At 52.8% G+C, this 16,236-nt stretch overlaps 1 protein-coding gene across 1 annotated transcript in view; it reads left to right on the forward strand.

Moving 5' to 3' along the window:
• The window catches only part of ccser2a (coiled-coil serine-rich protein 2a), a 62,842-nt gene that overhangs the window by 6,123 nt on the left and 40,483 nt on the right, over positions 1-16,236 (forward strand). The window contains exons 2-4 of the mRNA XM_061228702.1: positions 14,123-14,652; positions 14,686-15,473; positions 15,976-16,157. Coding sequence (XP_061084686.1) covers positions 14,162-14,652; positions 14,686-15,473; positions 15,976-16,157 — 1,461 coding nt within the window. The 5' untranslated portion in view covers positions 14,123-14,161. The remainder of the gene's footprint in view (positions 1-14,122; positions 14,653-14,685; positions 15,474-15,975; positions 16,158-16,236) is intronic.

The following is a 16,236-nucleotide window of genomic DNA, read 5'->3' on the forward strand; positions in this document are numbered from 1 at the left end:
GACTGTGTTTGTGATGAAGAATACTGAAGATGGAATTTTATTCTCAGTAAAAGTTCTGTTGAAATGTTAATTGAATCCAGGCAATTGTATCTGCGTCTGTGACCTGGATATATCGTGATAGCTCAGTGCAGTAGTAGAGTGCAGTCCTGATGTGTGTCATTATTTTTGTCTGGGCCAGTCTTTGCAGTGAGGGGGGGGGGGGGGGGGATTTTCGGGGCAGAGAGATTTGACTCATTTCTCACCTTTCTTTGACTCATTTCTCACCTTGGACTGTGAACTCTGTCTGACCTTTGACTGCAGCGTGGGACTTGGCTGGTGTGTGATGTAGAATGACAGAAGGACATACGGACATACGGACATACGGACATACGGACAGAAGGACAGAAGGACAGAAGGACATAAGTACTGTTATTGATGTGTGCACCACCCCCGCTGCTGAGAGGCTACAGAACGATATTGGGGGGGGGGGGGGGGTCTCTGTAGTAGACTGGAACATTACTCAGCCGTCACAATACATAGACATAGGCTAAATATCACAACTGTACAGCTACGTATCTCACTACATATCACCGCTGCACACAAAGCTATCACAATACACATAACAACTACAGACCCACCCCGCGGTAAAAGGTCAGACAGAGTACACTGTTCAAAGCAGGAATCGGAGAGAAATGAGCAACTGGTCCTGGATCTGGCTACTCATCTCTCTCTCTGCCCCCAAAATACCCGTCCCCCACCCCTCACTGCAAGGAGGCCCAGACAGTGATCAGGGGGGCCCTTTCAGTGTCTCGTGGAGGCAGCGACAGACACAGACAAGATGTTTATTTCAGCATGGGAGGACGCTAAGGTAACGCTAACGCTTCTCTGTGCTGAACGCCTCCTGGCTTTACCCAGTTTGTGTAATTCGGCTAAAGGGCATTTCCAGTCCCCCGCAGGTGTTGAGAGAGGAAGCTCAAAGCCCCGGTGCCGGCCAGCCCGTTTGTTTCTCCCTTCCTGTTCTGATTTAATTAGCCTCGGCTAACGGGCTAAACGGGCTCCTATAACAGGAGGCAGTTTCAGGCAGCGTGGCTCTCCTCTGGGAGGGTTCCTCCTCTGTGAGACCCCTTCTCCAGTACGTGTGTCAGTAGGCTGGGAGCTGTAGGGATTGATGTTAACGTCTCTAAGGGATGGAGAGAGCAGGAAGCTAACTACGCTTTACAGGGGAGGGCTGCTAATCCGGTTAGCACGAGCGAGCAGCAGGATGCTAACTACACTGTGCAACCTAAGCCCTTTACAGAGAGAGGGTGCCCCATATGCTGCCCTGGGCATCATGGGCTGGGACTGGAAGTCCTGGAAAAGGACTGATTTCCAGTTGACAGTAGTCACAGCAACTCTGAACAGGATGGGGAACGAAGTGCTTCTAGTATGTAGGCCTTGTGCACATCTTCTCCAACAGTTGAGGATCTGATATGGAGCTGGTGACTGGAAGCGGTGGGTATGGTGTGAGGTTGAGGAGGTGCGGAGAGCCAGGTGCGACTAAGGGGGTGACCCCTTGTAAGCGGACCCACAAACGAGCCCGCCACTAAGACCCCGGGGGGGTAGAGGAGACAGCACTGTACACGGAGACAACTCCGCACAAATAAAAGAAAGAGCCCCAAATAACGGCTCAGGAAATAAAAACTACCCTCCAAAACCAGGGCGAAAATCACAAACGAAAAATGAGTGCGTAAAGGCTAGCACTACTGCCCGGACCGGGGAAAACCCAAAATAAAAGTACAACCCAGTATAAAAGACTGGGCTAACGAAAATAAAGACTCAGGAGTCGCAGCTCCGAAAAAACACACAAACCAAAATACAAAATACCGGGGACAACGTCCCTCACCCACGGACTCACACGAGCCGAAAACAAAACGAAACAAAGAACCAAAGAACCTTTAGGAAGGCGTCTGCTTGTGCACACTGCACTAACGAGCTGAGCGCCTTCCTTACCTTTTTCTTTCAATAGAGAAACGAAACCACACCAGCACGATACCTGACTCATTTGGTTACCGAGTCTACCGTGTGCTTTACCAGCTTTGAGCCAGAGCGAACAGTGGACACCAAAGCGGAGACTGAGGGGAAATGAGGGCTTTAAATACCTTCAGGAGGTAGACATCAAGTAGGCACTAACGACCACCAGGTGAAAGTAATAAGCCCCCCTGGTGGCCACCATCAGTACTACCTCCAACCCTGACAGGACCCCCCTTCTAAGGAGCGGCCCCAGACGCTCCTTCAGCCCCCCGCCTGCGGAACTCATGGATGAGTTCTGGATCCAGAATGTTCCTAGTGGGAACCCAACAGCGCTCCTCAGGACCATAGCCCTCCCAGTCCACAAGGTACTGTCTACCCCTGCCCACGCGACGCTCAGCCAGGATGCGGCGCACCGTGTAGGCCGTACCCCCGTCAACTAACCGTGGAGGCGGTGGAGGAACCTCCGCCGGGGCCAGCACGCTGGTGAGCACCGGTTTAAGGCGTGAGATGTGGAAGGTGGGGTGGATCCTCATGGACCGGGGCAGTTGGAGTCTCATAGTAACTGGGTTGATCCTTTTAACAATACGGAATGGACCCACGTAGCGGGGGGCGAGCTTCCGCGACTCCACTCGCAATGGCAGATCGCGAGTGGACAGCCACACCCTCTGCCCTACCCTGTAGGCAGGGACCGACCGGCGATGTCTGTCGGCCAGTCGCTTCTGGGTAGCAGTAGCCCGTAGGAGTGCCGCCCGTACTTTTATCCAGGTGCCTCGGCACCGCCGAACAAAAGCCTCCGCGGAGGGCACCTCGGCCCCCTTCTCCAGTTCCGGGAACAATGGCGGCACGTACCCAAATTGAGCCTCGAAGGGTGAGAACCCGGTGGAGGCGTTGCGCAGAGTGTTGTGTGCGTACTCGGCCCACGCGAGCTGACGACTCCAGGACGTGGGGTTGGCCGCGGCTAAGCATCGCAGTGTGTTCTCAAGCGTCTGGTTAGTGCGCTCCGTCTGCCCGTTGGTCTCAGGATGAAAGCCCGAGGACAGACTTACTGAGGCCCCTAACAAGGCGCAGAACACACGCCAAAACCTAGATGCGAACTGGGGTCCGCGGTCGGACACCACGTCCTGGGGCAGACCATGTAGTCTGAAGACGTGGTCGACTACTAACCTTGCGGTCCCCGCCGCCGACGGTAGTTTCGGTAGTGCCACAAAATGAGCCGCCTTAGAAAATCGGTCAACCACTACCAAGATCACCTTATTGCCATCAGATGACGGCAACCCCGTAATAAAGTCAAGGGCCACGTGACTCCACGGACGTCTCGGGACCGGTAAGGGACGTAATAGCCCTGAGGGAGGTTGGTGCGATCCCTTACTACGGGCACAGACTGGACACGCGGCCACAAACTCCCGAACGTCCTTTTCCATCCCGGGCCACCAGAACCGCCTTGACAAGAAGTCCTTAGTGCGGTGAACCCCGGGATGCCCTGCCAGCCGTGAGGCATGTCCCCACTGCAGTACCTGAGACCGAACCCCCGCGGGCACGAAAAGGCAATGAGGTGGACCCCCTCCTGGATCCGGCTCGAGGCGCAACGCTCCTCGCACCGCCGCCTCCACCCCCCAAACCACTGGCGCCGCTATTTGCTCCCCAGGGATGATAGGTTGAGGAGTGTGCTCCCTGTCAGTGTTATCAAACACCCTGGAGAGGGCGTCGGGTTTTGTGTTTTTGGAACCGGGACGGTAGGTCAGGGTAAATGAAAAGCGTGCAAAAAATAGGGCCCAGCGGGCCTGCCGCGAGTTCCGTGTCTTGGCCGTCTGTATGTACTCTAAATTTTTGTGGTCAGTCCATACAGTGAACGGGTGTTCCGCCCCCTCCAGCCAGTGACGCCACTCCTCCAGAGCTAACTTGACCGCCAGCAGTTCCCTGTCTCCCACGTCGTAATTTCTCTCGGTCTGGGACAAGGACCGAGAAAAAAACGCACAGGGATGCACTTTTTGGTCTAGGGGAGACCGTTGGGAAAGAACGGCGCCCACCCCCAGCTCGGAGGCATCCACCTCCACAATAAATGGGCGCGAAGGATCTGGGGTTATTAAGATGGGTTCCGTGCAAAACCTCTCTTTTAACTCCGCGAACGCCGCTTCCGCACGAGAGTTCCACACAAAGCGCGCTGGCACCGTCTTCTTGGTAAGCGCAGTGATGGGCGCAACCACCGTGCTAAAACCTCTGATAAAACGGCGATAAAAATTTGCAAACCCTAAAAACCTTTGAACCTGCTTTATTGACGCAGGAGTAGGCCAGTTCTTAACAGCCGCTACCTTAGTTTGGTCCATTTCGATTCTCCCCTCAGACACAATAAACCCAAGAAAAGACACGGTATTCGCGTGAAAAATGCATTTCTCCGCCTTGACAAATAGGCGAGCCTCCAAAAGACGTGTGAGGACCTGGGTCACGTGCTGAATGTGTTCGGTGAGATTGTTGGAGAATATTAAAATATCGTCCAGGTAGACGAACACAAATTTCTCCAACATCTCCCTGAGCACATCATTCACCAGCGCCTGAAATACTGCGGGGGCGTTAGTGAGACCGAACGGCATGACTAGATATTCGTAATGCCCTGTGTGGGTATTAAACGCCGTTTTCCACTCATCGCCCTCGCGTATGCGTACAAGATTGTACGCATTACGGAGGTCGAGTTTAGTAAAGACCGATGCAGATTGCAGGCGCTCAAACGCGGAGTTCATTAGCGGTAGGGGATACCTATTTTTACGGGTTATCGTATTCAACCCTCTATAATCTATGCAGGGTCTCAGGCTCCCGTCCTTTTTCTTCACAAAAAAGAACCCGGCCCCCGCTGGTGACGTAGATGGTCTAATAAACCCGTTAGCTAATGCCTCGCGAATGTATTCGTTCATAGCTTTGCTCTCCGGTGCCGACAACGAATACAACGACCCCCTAGGTGGAGATGTTCCAGGGAATAACTCAATGGCACAGTCATAGGGTCGGTGCGGTGGTAACGTAGTGGCTCGCTGTTTGCTAAACACCTCCGCTACCTCCCTATATTCCCTGGGAACGTTCTGCGGGCGAGGAAACGCAATCGCCCCTATCATCCGCCCCTCATCTCCACTGTCAGAGCCCTGCACGGATCTCTCAGAGTCCCAGTCGGTGACGTCACTGACCTCCCCCTCGTCCACGGGGGGACTCCAGTCACAGACGGAGTCCCATTCCAGACTCTCCGCCTGCTCATCCGATACCTGAGGACTAGCCTGAACGCTGGGGAACTCCCTAGCCTCCCCCTCGTCCCCCTCGGAGTCTATATCGGTCTCTACGGGTGGAGCTGCGGGAGTGTGCGTCTGCTCAGAGTGATTAGCGCACTGCGGGCCCCACCGGGACACCGGATTGCTCCGGTCTCCCCAGTTTATTTGGGGTTGATGTTTTATTAACCACACGTGACCTAGTACAATCGGGTACGCCGGAGACTCCACCAAAAAAAAATAAATGCGCTCCCGGTGCCCCAGAAACGGAATCCGCATTACCACCCGCTCAGTCATCTGACGCACAACCCCGGACCCCAACGGACGACCGTCCAGCGCCGTGATGGATTGGGGCTGTGGCAACGACCGAACCGGCAGTCTGTGGTGTTTCGCCCACTGTCGGTCGATAAAATTGTCAACTGCCCCGGAATCAATAAAGGCGTCTGCCCTAACTCCACCCCCCTTCCACGTCAAGTTGATGGGGAGAAACGTGCGAAAGCTGATACCTCTCACCAGTCCCACTAGTGCCTTTCGCTCCACTAGTGGGACTGCGCTTTTCCCTTCAGGTCGGGGCAGTTTCTAACTAGGTGCCCAGGCCGCCTACAAAAGAAACACAATCCCTCTTTCCAGGGACGTTTCTTAGGGCGCACCAGATTAGCGCTGTCCACCTGCATAGGTTCCTCCCCCGTGTGTGTGTCTTGTCCCCCCACCGTACTGACAGCCTTGCCTGGAGAGGACGGAATAGGCCAGTTGAACTGACCTCCCTTGCCCGCTCTCTCCCTCGCCCGTTCACGAACCCGGTTGTCAATGCGGATAGCCGCGGATATTAGCGCGCCTAAACTCCCCGGTGGCTCCATGGTGGCCAGGGCATCCCGGACTGGGTCAGATAACGCGCTAGTGAACAAGGTTATGAGCGGGTCGTCTGCCCACCCCGTCTCACCTGCCAGAGCCTGAAACTCAACGGAAAACTCGGCAACACTCCGGGCACCCTGCTTTATCCATGTTAACCGAGATGCCGCCTCTCTACCCGTGATGTCGTGGTCAAAGACACGCGTCATCTCCTGCATTAGGAGCTGGGAGTCATTCATGAGGGGAGCCTGACCACGAATCAGCGGGTCTGCCCAGGCCAGAGCCGTCCCCGTCAACAGCGATAGAATGAACGCTACCCGAGCATCCTCCGTGGTAAAACGTGAGGGTTGAGATTTAAAAAAAATGAGGCACTGGGAGAGGAACCCCCTACATTTCCCTGCCTCGCCACCATACCGTAAAGGGAGCTGGAGCTTGGGCTCCCTAACCACCGGTGTAATGGGTTGGTAAGTAGGAGTGGTTACTTGGGGGGGAAGGGACGATTGGGAGGTGTCAGAGATGGGTGCGGGTGTTGGAGAAGACCGAAACTCGCTGGCTAATTGCCGGAACGTCTCGGCGAGTCCGAACAATACCTCCTGCTGTTGGTCTAACCTAGTTAATATCTCATCCTGCCGTTGAAATACCCTGGTTTGCTGCTCGGCAGTGGCAGTTTGTTGTGCACGCAACATCAATAATTCCTGCTCCTGCCTAACCAGAGCAGCCTGCTGGGCGGCTACAACCGCCTCCAGAGGAGAATCCCCTCCCACACTAGTCGCTGGCCTCTCCATGGTGGCTTTGGTGTTCTGTGAGGTTGAGGAGGTGCGGAGAGCCAGGTGCGACTAAGGGGGTGACCCCTTGTAAGCGGACCCACAAACGAGCCCGCCACTAAGACCCCGGGGGGGTAGAGGAGACAGCACTGTACACGGAGACAACTCCGCACAAATAAAAGAAAGAGCCCCAAATAACGGCTCAGGAAATAAAAACTACCCTCCAAAACCAGGGCGAAAATCACAAACGAAAAATGAGTGCGTAAAGGCTAGCACTACTGCCCGGACCGGGGAAAACCCAAAATAAAAGTACAACCCAGTATAAAAGACTGGGCTAACGAAAATAAAGACTCAGGAGTCGCAGCTCCGAAAAAACACACAAACCAAAATACAAAATACCGGGGACAACGTCCCTCACCCACGGACTCACACGAGCCGAAAACAAAACGAAACAAAGAACCAAAGAACCTTTAGGAAGGCGTCTGCTTGTGCACACTGCACTAACGAGCTGAGCGCCTTCCTTACCTTTTTCTTTCAATAGAGAAACGAAACCACACCAGCACGATACCTGACTCATTTGGTTACCGAGTCTACCGTGTGCTTTACCAGCTTTGAGCCAGAGCGAACAGTGGACACCAAAGCGGAGACTGAGGGGAAATGAGGGCTTTAAATACCTTCAGGAGGTAGACATCAAGTAGGCACTAACGACCACCAGGTGAAAGTAATAAGCCCCCCTGGTGGCCACCATCAGTACTACCTCCAACCCTGACATATGGTGGTGAATGGTTTGTTGGGGAGAATTTCTGGGGCTACAGGTTACAAGGGGTGACCATGGCTTTACAAGGGGTGGGTGTATGTGTGGTACTCAGAGACAGACTGTTATGTACCCAGACCATGCCTGCCTTGATTCATTGCAAATAGTATTATTCTCTGTGTGAGTGTGGGTGTGGGTGTAGTCCTGACTGTATAATAGCCTTTTGGGAAATGTTGCATTATCTTGAATATATTACAGACTGTAGACCCTGTGGAGTACAGAGCAAGTGGAATGAAAGGGAATTATGCATAATCATCCGTCAGAAGAACAATAACATGCTTTTATGAATGCACAATAGACCACGCTACTTTCTGCTCAACAGCACCAGCTGCTGTTCGACAGGTTATTTCAAATATATCACTCAAATATCAGCTTTATACTGGATCAGGAAAAACAGAGGTTAATGTGATTCTTGAATGTATTAATATTATGTATACCTTGCCAATGTTCTTATAAATAATTAATACATTTTTCATATAACACTTTTCTTACAATGATTCCTGATGTAGGCAACTAATACTGTATACTTGTGTATGAATTCATGAATGGATAATGTAGCCATGTTTTCCCTGAGGTTTTTCTGTTGAAAGATCACCTAGCTATGCTCCGGTGAGTGGCATATTTAATGCATTGAATGTGTTCCCTATAAGGTTGCAGGGGCCAGTATTATGATCTGAGGTTTTATTTATTTATTTTATTACTTTGTCCTGGAAGCTGCAGCGCACGTGTGCTGAATTATGACCATTTGATTTTCAGGAAAACAACAGGAAACAGAATGGCTCTAACAGAAGAGGGCTGTGTTATTAGAAATGGGGTCAGTGCTCTGGGTCTTAGCTGGGCGGGGTTCGTGGCCAGGAAAGCATGTTTGGTGGTGCATGTATCATGTGACAGGCAGCGATAAACTGGCAAAAAAACTGTGTATGCACGTTTCTGTTTCTGTTTCTGTTTCTGTTTTTATTTCTGTGTCTGTGTCTGTTTCTGTGTCTGTTTCTGTGTCTGTGTGGTTTTCTCTCTCTTGTCTGTGTGTGTGTGTGTGTGTGTGTGTGTGCGTGTGTGTGTGTGTGTGTGAGAGAGAGTATGTGTGAGTGTGTGTGTCTGTGTCTGTGTGTGTGTCTGTCTGTCTGTCTGTGTCTGTGTCTGTGTCTGTGTGAGTGAGTATGTGATTGTGAGTGAGTGAGTGTGAGTGAGTATGTGTGAGTGTGAGAGTCTGTGTGTGTGAGTGTGTCTGAATGTGAGTGAGTGTGTCTGTGCGGGTGAGTGTCTGTGAGTGTGTCTGTGTGTGAGTGTGTGAGTGTGTGTGAGTGTGAGTGACTATGTGTGAGTGTGAGAGTCTGTGTGTGTGTGAGTGTGTCTGAATGTGAGTGAGTGTGTCTGTGCGGGTGTGAGTGTCTGTGTGTGTGTGAGTGTGTCTGTGTGTGAGTGTGTGTGAGTGTGTGAGAGTGTGTGTGAGTGCTCTCGAGGTGAAATACAGAGTCTTGTTGCGCTCGTATTGTGTATTGTGCTCATGATAGTGCTCAGTATCAAAGAGACCGGTAATCAACAAGCCGTGTTATAGCGTTGTCTGGAGGGGATGCTGTTAGGTAGCCAAAATAAAGTTCATGTGCAGGTCAAGCTATTCACAGGAAATTCCCCTTCCAGCTGACATCACCCACCAAACCTCGCCCATATGTACACAACATTGGTATGGTCAGGGTGTGTATTCTCACATATAGGTAATAAAAACTGAGTTGCACCGGACACTGACGCTGTCGACTGCCGTTCCTCGCCAATAATATGTAGGCATTGGCTGTACACAGGAGATAGGACAGTTCAGTGTGTGTCTGTTTCCCTAGTACAGCTCCTCTTTGTCGAAGTATTAATATGCAGTGAGGTATTTTTGATATTTGAGCACACATACCCATCTCATGTGAGGAGGTGGATGTGGAATCGGAGGTTGTAATTTATCCTCTCTTACTCACCTGCATGCCACAGGTTTGGAATGTTCCCGCTGAGCCAAACGGGCTGGGGAACAGGAGAAACGATCCCTTGCTCCAGGAAAAGGCAGATGTGGGAGTTCCTGGAAAAGTGAATAGAATAAAAACAAAAACAGTCGAACATTGGTGAGAGGAGGGAGGGAGGAGAGGCGGACGGATCCACACATCTGGAGCCGGTTTGGTGTGCCAGCATTCTCGCGGATGCTTCTGGAAGCCTGTTGGGTGTCACGAGGCTCTCCTGGGCACTATGAGGCCTACCTGTGGTCTCAGCTCTCTCCTGTGCCTGCCGGAACATTCTCTGAGCCTGGGCGGGCCCACACTGGGGGGGGGGGAGGGGCTATTGTGGCATATTCACCATCACTTTTCAGAATGCCACGCTGACTGGTGGCGTCCAGTAAACATGATTAGACCAATATTTCCTCCACAAAATGTCCGTCTTCTCAGGGAGTAATGGATGGCTACCGCTGGAGAAGAGACTAATTACCTGCATTTTGCAGCCTGTGGCAGTCAGCCATGATCTCCGCTGTCTACTGTGAGATTTACTGGAGCTCTGCACATCTCTCTGTCTCTGGGTCTGTGTAGAGAGCCATTGTGGGAAGGGATGGGAGGTACAGTTTCGTTTTTTTGGGGGAACCGAAAGCAGGCATTGCCTAAATTTCATTGAATGTTGTTAGTCTTCAATAACACTCAGATCAGCTATTATTTCACTAATTTCTGTCTGACTGATTTATGCCATGTTTTGGTGCAGGAGATCAGTCATAGACAGGATGATATTTAAGTCAATTAATTTGCTTTAGGAGTTGCATTAGTGGAGCATATATTTTAGTATTAGTATTAGTATTTTAGTATTAGTATTTAGTATTTAGTATTTTCTTTGTTGTACTGATGATTGGTAGATGACTAATTGTGTTCAGGGAGCTGATGACCGGTGAATGTCTGTGTGTTCAGGGAGCTGATGATCGGTGAATGTCTGTGTGTTCAGGGAGCTGATGATCGGTGAATGAGTGTGTTCAGGGAGCTGATGATCAGTGAATGGCTGAGTGTGTTCAGGGAGCTGATGATTAGTGAATGACTGTGTGTTCAGGGAGCTGATGATTCATGTCTGTGTGTGTTCAGGGAGCTGATTGGTGAATGTCTGTGTGTGTTCAGGGAGCTGATTGGTGAATGTCTGTGTGTTCAGGGAGCTGATTGGTGAATGTCTGTGTGTTCAGGGAGCTGATTGGTGAATGTCTGAGTGTGTTCAGGGAGCTGATTGGTGAATGTCTGTGTGTTCAGGGAGCTGATTGGTGTCTGAGTGTGTTCAGGGAGCTGATTGGTGAATGTCTGTGTTCAGGGAGCTGATTGGTGAATGTCTGTGTGTGTTCAGGGAGCTGATTGGTGAATGTCTGTGTGTGTTCAGGGAGCTGATTGGTGAATGTCTGTGTGTTCAGGGAGCTGATTGGTGAATGTCTGTGTTCAGGGAGCTGATTGGTGAATGTCTGTGTGTGTTCAGAGAGCTGATTGGTGAATGTCTGTGTGTGTTCAGGGAGCTGATTGGTGAATGTCTGTGTGTGTTCAGGGAGCTGATTGGTGAATGTCTGTGTGTTCAGGGAGCTGATTGGTGAATGTCTGTGTGTTCAGGGAGCTGATTGGTGAATGTCTGAGTGTGTTCAGGGAGCTGATTGGTGAATGTCTGTGTGTTCAGGGAGCTGATTGGTGTCTGAGTGTGTTCAGGGAGCTGATTGGTGAATGTCTGTGTTCAGGGAGCTGATTGGTGAATGTCTGTGTGTGTTCAGGGAGCTGATTGGTGAATGTCTGTGTGTGTTCAGGGAGCTGATTGGTGAATGTCTGTGTGTTCAGGGAGCTGATTGGTGAATGTCTGTGTTCAGGGAGCTGATTGGTGAATGTCTGTGTGTGTTCAGAGAGCTGATTGGTGAATGTCTGTGTGTGTTCAGGGAGCTGATTGGTGAATGTCTGTGTGTTCAGGGAGCTGATTGGTGAATGTCTGTGTGTTCAGGGAGCTGATTGGTGAATGTCTGTGTTCAGGGAGCTGATTGGTGAATGTCTGTGTGTTCAGGGAGCTGATTGGTGAATGTCTGTGTGTTCAGGGAGCTGATTGGTGAATGTCTGTGTGTTCAGGGAGCTCTCCTCCGCTCGCAGTGGCAGCAGGAGTGTGGGGATTAAAGCGGGTGACCTGGTTAGGCTGGAGGAGGATCAGAGGAGGGCTCGGGGGGAGCGTGTCCCAGGCCTCTCCCCGGCTCTGGGGCAAGGGACGCCCCGGCTGAATGTGGGTCAGCCCGGCACACAGATGGCGGGCCCCAGCTGTGTGTACACCAGGGGCCGAGCTGTGGGTAAAAACACAGCAAGGGTCCTCACCAGTCTCCTACCACCACCTATTACATTACATTACATTAATGGCCTTTGGCAGACACTCTTATCCAGAGTACAACAGAGTGCAAAGTGCATACCCATAACCAGGGATAAGTGTGCTGAAAGGAGAGGAGCGGTGCTGTGCACTCTGACCGTAAGAAGTGAGAATAAATACTGTACACAGAAAAATGCTTACTGTAAAATCCACTGGGATTGAGCACTAGGATGTACTAGTTTGCAAACACCGTCAGCGTTGAATTGAATCATTACTGTTTAAGCACGTTTTTGAGTGCACTGACTCAGAAATGTTACAGAAAATGCTGAAAATCAGTGTTCCTGACACGTTAATCATGGAGTCTGCAGGGAATGTCTTTGTCCACTCAAGCGAGAGTGATGGAGAGAGAGAGAGGGAGAAGGCGGGAGAGCGGGTGGGGGAGAGTTTTGTGGTACCTTCACAGAGAGGGATGATTTCACAGCTGAAATTAGGCAGGGGAGGATTGCTTGTTTAATCAAAATAATTTTCAGTAGTAAGTTTGTGTTTGTGTTTTAGCTGGCTGTGTGATGGACATCTATGAGGGAGAGAAAGGACCAGGGAACGAAGGGGCGGCTTGCTGACTGGCCTGTTTGCACTGCAGTCCCACAATGCACTGCTCTACATAGATGGAAAAAGAAATCCTCCCATTTAGCATCGACCGTTCCACCGCTTTCAGCAGAAACGGGCTTTATGAATCTGCTGCTCCGTGAAGCTGAGCGATCGCTGTGATTCTGCCAGGTTTGGGCTTAACTAAGAAGCTGGACCGGCCCCAAACTCTTTCATTTACTGTCACCAGCCCCTAACAAAGGCTTTCTGCTTCCCTGTGCAGCTGGAACTTCAGAGATAATGCATTTCTGGAGTTTTTCATTTTCATTGAATATGAACCTATACCCCACGGTTTTTCCAATAACAGAAATAGTCTGCAGATGCTTTCATGCAGAGCGACTTCAAAAAGCATGCTGCGATTCCATCCGTGGAAAGTTGGAGAGGTTTTTTTTTTTGTGTGCTGTTGGAAGCGTTTGAGATTATAGAGTGTCCTGGGGCTGACTCCAGTTCAGACTGCATGGCCTTTTTACCTCCGGTCTCTGAACGCGAAATAACTCCACTCCAACTCAGTCCCCTGGTCATGCTGGTCACTGTAGGGTGGATGTGGGGTTTCTGTAGCACATGTGGGGATTGTCTGGTGCGATCCCTGCTCTTTTCTCCCCGTTTCCAAACCAAACGATGCAGTATTGCGTGTTTCCAAACTCTGGTGGCTTCCATCACATTCTTAACTGCCTACATCCGGGACCCTTGACATGATCTCTACATTCATGTGGTCTCTAAAATACTTCTGCTGTGCTCGAACGAGTTGCGTGATGTTCAGCTTGCGGTTGCCATTTTGTCCCGTGACATTGAACATGAACTTCAAACTGCTGTATTTGTTTCCTTGAACAATTCAGTAAGGGCTTTGGAATGAAATTTAGGGGTGGGTGTAGCATGTTTCTGGTTTTTAACAGTTACTGTGTCCAAACAATCACGCTTCCTTGGGTTTTCCCCTTCTGAGATGACACGTAGCAGATGCCATTTGGTCAAAGGGGGAGAGCAAATGTTTGAAGAGGGCGAGACAGCGCCCACAGGAAGCCGTTTTGTGAATGCACGGAGTTGATTGAGTGACATCATCTCGTTATTTGCTCTTGGCTCTGGTGCGTGTGGTAGTTAGCGGTGTGGCTAGCCGCAGGGCTGCCGCTGGCTCATCTGTGCCGTGGTCGGTCTGTGATTCTCAGACTGTCTCCAGGCTGCTCTGAGATTGATAGTCACTGCAGGGGCAGGGGTCTTCAAACCCTGGGCCTCCGAGAGCCACTCGACCTACCTTACAATCAGCTCACAGTTCAGACTGGTGAGGCAAGTTAACAGCTTCAATTGGTCATTTGAGAATCGGTAAATACTGGTTGGTGTTGGGTTTTGAGGGGGAGAGGAGCGTATAATTGGCCGATCTGTTAAAGCTCTCTCTCCCCTCTCTGTAGTAGAGCTTGTGATTGGCTGGTTTGTAACATGCCCTCTCTGGAGTAGAGCTTGTGATTGGCTGGTCTGTATGTAACACACCCTCTCTCCTCTATCTGTAGCTCCAGCTCTGAGCCCACCCATGACCCCACTGGACGCTCATGGATGAGAAGGCCTTCCCCAAGCCCACCATGGTCTCCAGGCTGCCCAAATTCGGGGCCCGCCCCCAGGGCGTAGTCGTCCCCGTGGCTAACGGGCCGGTCCAGCCTGCGCCGGAGGGAAAGGGCGCCCCCCAGGGGGGACAGAACGGGGTGGCCCGCCTGCCCTCCTTCTCCATGCGGTGGAGGAAAGAGAACGGGACTCTCGCTGCCCCACCCACACAGGATGAGGGGGAGGGGCCCGGCGACGACGGCTCCGCCCCCCATTGCCAGCGGCAACCGTCCCCAGTAGCGAGGGAGATCAAAAAGCCCTCAATCAAGGCAGGGAGGTTCAGCTCCACCGCAGCCCCCGTCAGCCCCAAGCCCTCCAGCCAGATCAGCAAATCTTCCCCCCGCGGGGCGGTGAAGCCCTGCCCCTCCAAGCCGGCGCTGAACGGGCTGGGCGGGGCGGCGGCCGTCTCCGCGGGTCGTTTCGGCTCTGGCCTGCCCCGCCCGCGGACGGGTTCCGGCTCCGCCCCCGCCGCCAGCGGCTCTCGGGACAGCCTATCGCGCTCCCAGGACAGCCTGAAGTCCCTCCCGCTGGACAGCATGGTGCGATCGCAGAGCCTGACCCACGTCCGGCAGCTGCCCTCGCCCCCCGGGCTGCCCATCCCCCGCTCCTTCTCTTTCAACCGGGCGGTGGAGCTGGCCAAACCGCTGGCCGACACCCAGCTGCGGGCCCGGGCGCCCGTCCTCCGGCCCCCTCTGCTGCCGGGCGCGGCCCCCCGCTGCTCCACCCCCCCCACGCCCATGAAGAAGCTGCTGATGCCCAGCTGCATCCTGGGAAAGCCCTCCACGCTGGGCTACAGGCTGAGCCGGCCGTCTCTGGCCAAGCTTCCCCGCCCGCTCGCCTCAGGGCCGCTCCCTATTGGCCTGAAGATGGGACAGGGGGGCGGAGAAGCAACGTCCGATGCGTCACCCGTCACATTGGACCCTCTGAGCAACGGCGAGAGGGCGCGGGCGGACCCGGGTGCCGTTGCCTTGGCGACAGGCCCGGCCCCTCTGCGGTGCCTGGGCGACGGTCTGGAGGACATGTCGCTCTCCTCCGCCTCCTCGCTGGACAGGAACGACACCAGCGAGGACTTCCTGGACGACTTCGACACCCTGGGCGACGGGGTGCTGCTGCTCTCCACCCACCGCGGGGAGGACCTAGCCGGGCCTTTCCCCTTGGACGATGACGCTATCCCCGACAACCGGCGGCCGGGCACATCCACCCAGACGCACCTGGACGAGTTCCTGCAGGACGATGTGGACTGGGTGGGGCTTAGGCTGTCAGGTGAGACTGAGCTCATGCTGGGCTGTGGGAGAGCCACTGGCTGACTACAGGGTTGTGGGAGAGACTACAGGGCTGTGTGTGAGAGAGACTACAGGGTTGTGTGAGAGAGACTACAGGGTTGTGTGAGAGAGACTACAGGGTTGTGTGTGAGAGACTACAGGGTTGTGTGTGAGAGAGACTACAGGGTTGTGTGTGAGAGAGACTACAGGGTTGTGTGAGAGAGACTACATGGTTGTGTGTGAGAGAGACTACAGGGTTGTGGGAGAGAGTACAGGGTTGTGTGTGTGAGAGAGACTACAGGGTTGTGGGAGAGAGTACATTGTTGTGTGGGAGAGACTACAGGGTTGTGTGGGAGAGACTACAGGGTTGTGTGAGAGAGAGACTTCAGGGTTGTGTGTAATTGCGGGGAACAGAAATAGTTTATGAACATCTTAAGGTGGCCTGTTTTCTCTCTCTGTGTTACCTCTCTCTGTCTCACACACTCCCTCTCCCCCTGATCCAGGCTGCAGGGATGACCACGGCCCCCTGGCCCTGTCCCCAGAGATAGACTTCCCCCCCGGCTCCTCCCTGGAGCTCTCTCCCTCCAACAGTTCGGGAGGCACCTACATGTGGGACGAGGAGGGCCTGGAGCCCCTGTGCTGCACCCACCCCTGCGGGAGCTACGACTCGGACATCAACAGCACGGTGAGCCCCCCGCAACGAGAGAAACCAAGATGGCCGACACCTACCTTCATTTACCCCGCCTACGGCGGGCTCTGGTTAG

Source organism: Conger conger, chromosome 18 (assembly GCF_963514075.1).
Source record: "Conger conger chromosome 18, fConCon1.1, whole genome shotgun sequence".
Taxonomy (NCBI): Eukaryota; Metazoa; Chordata; class Actinopteri; order Anguilliformes; family Congridae; genus Conger; species Conger conger.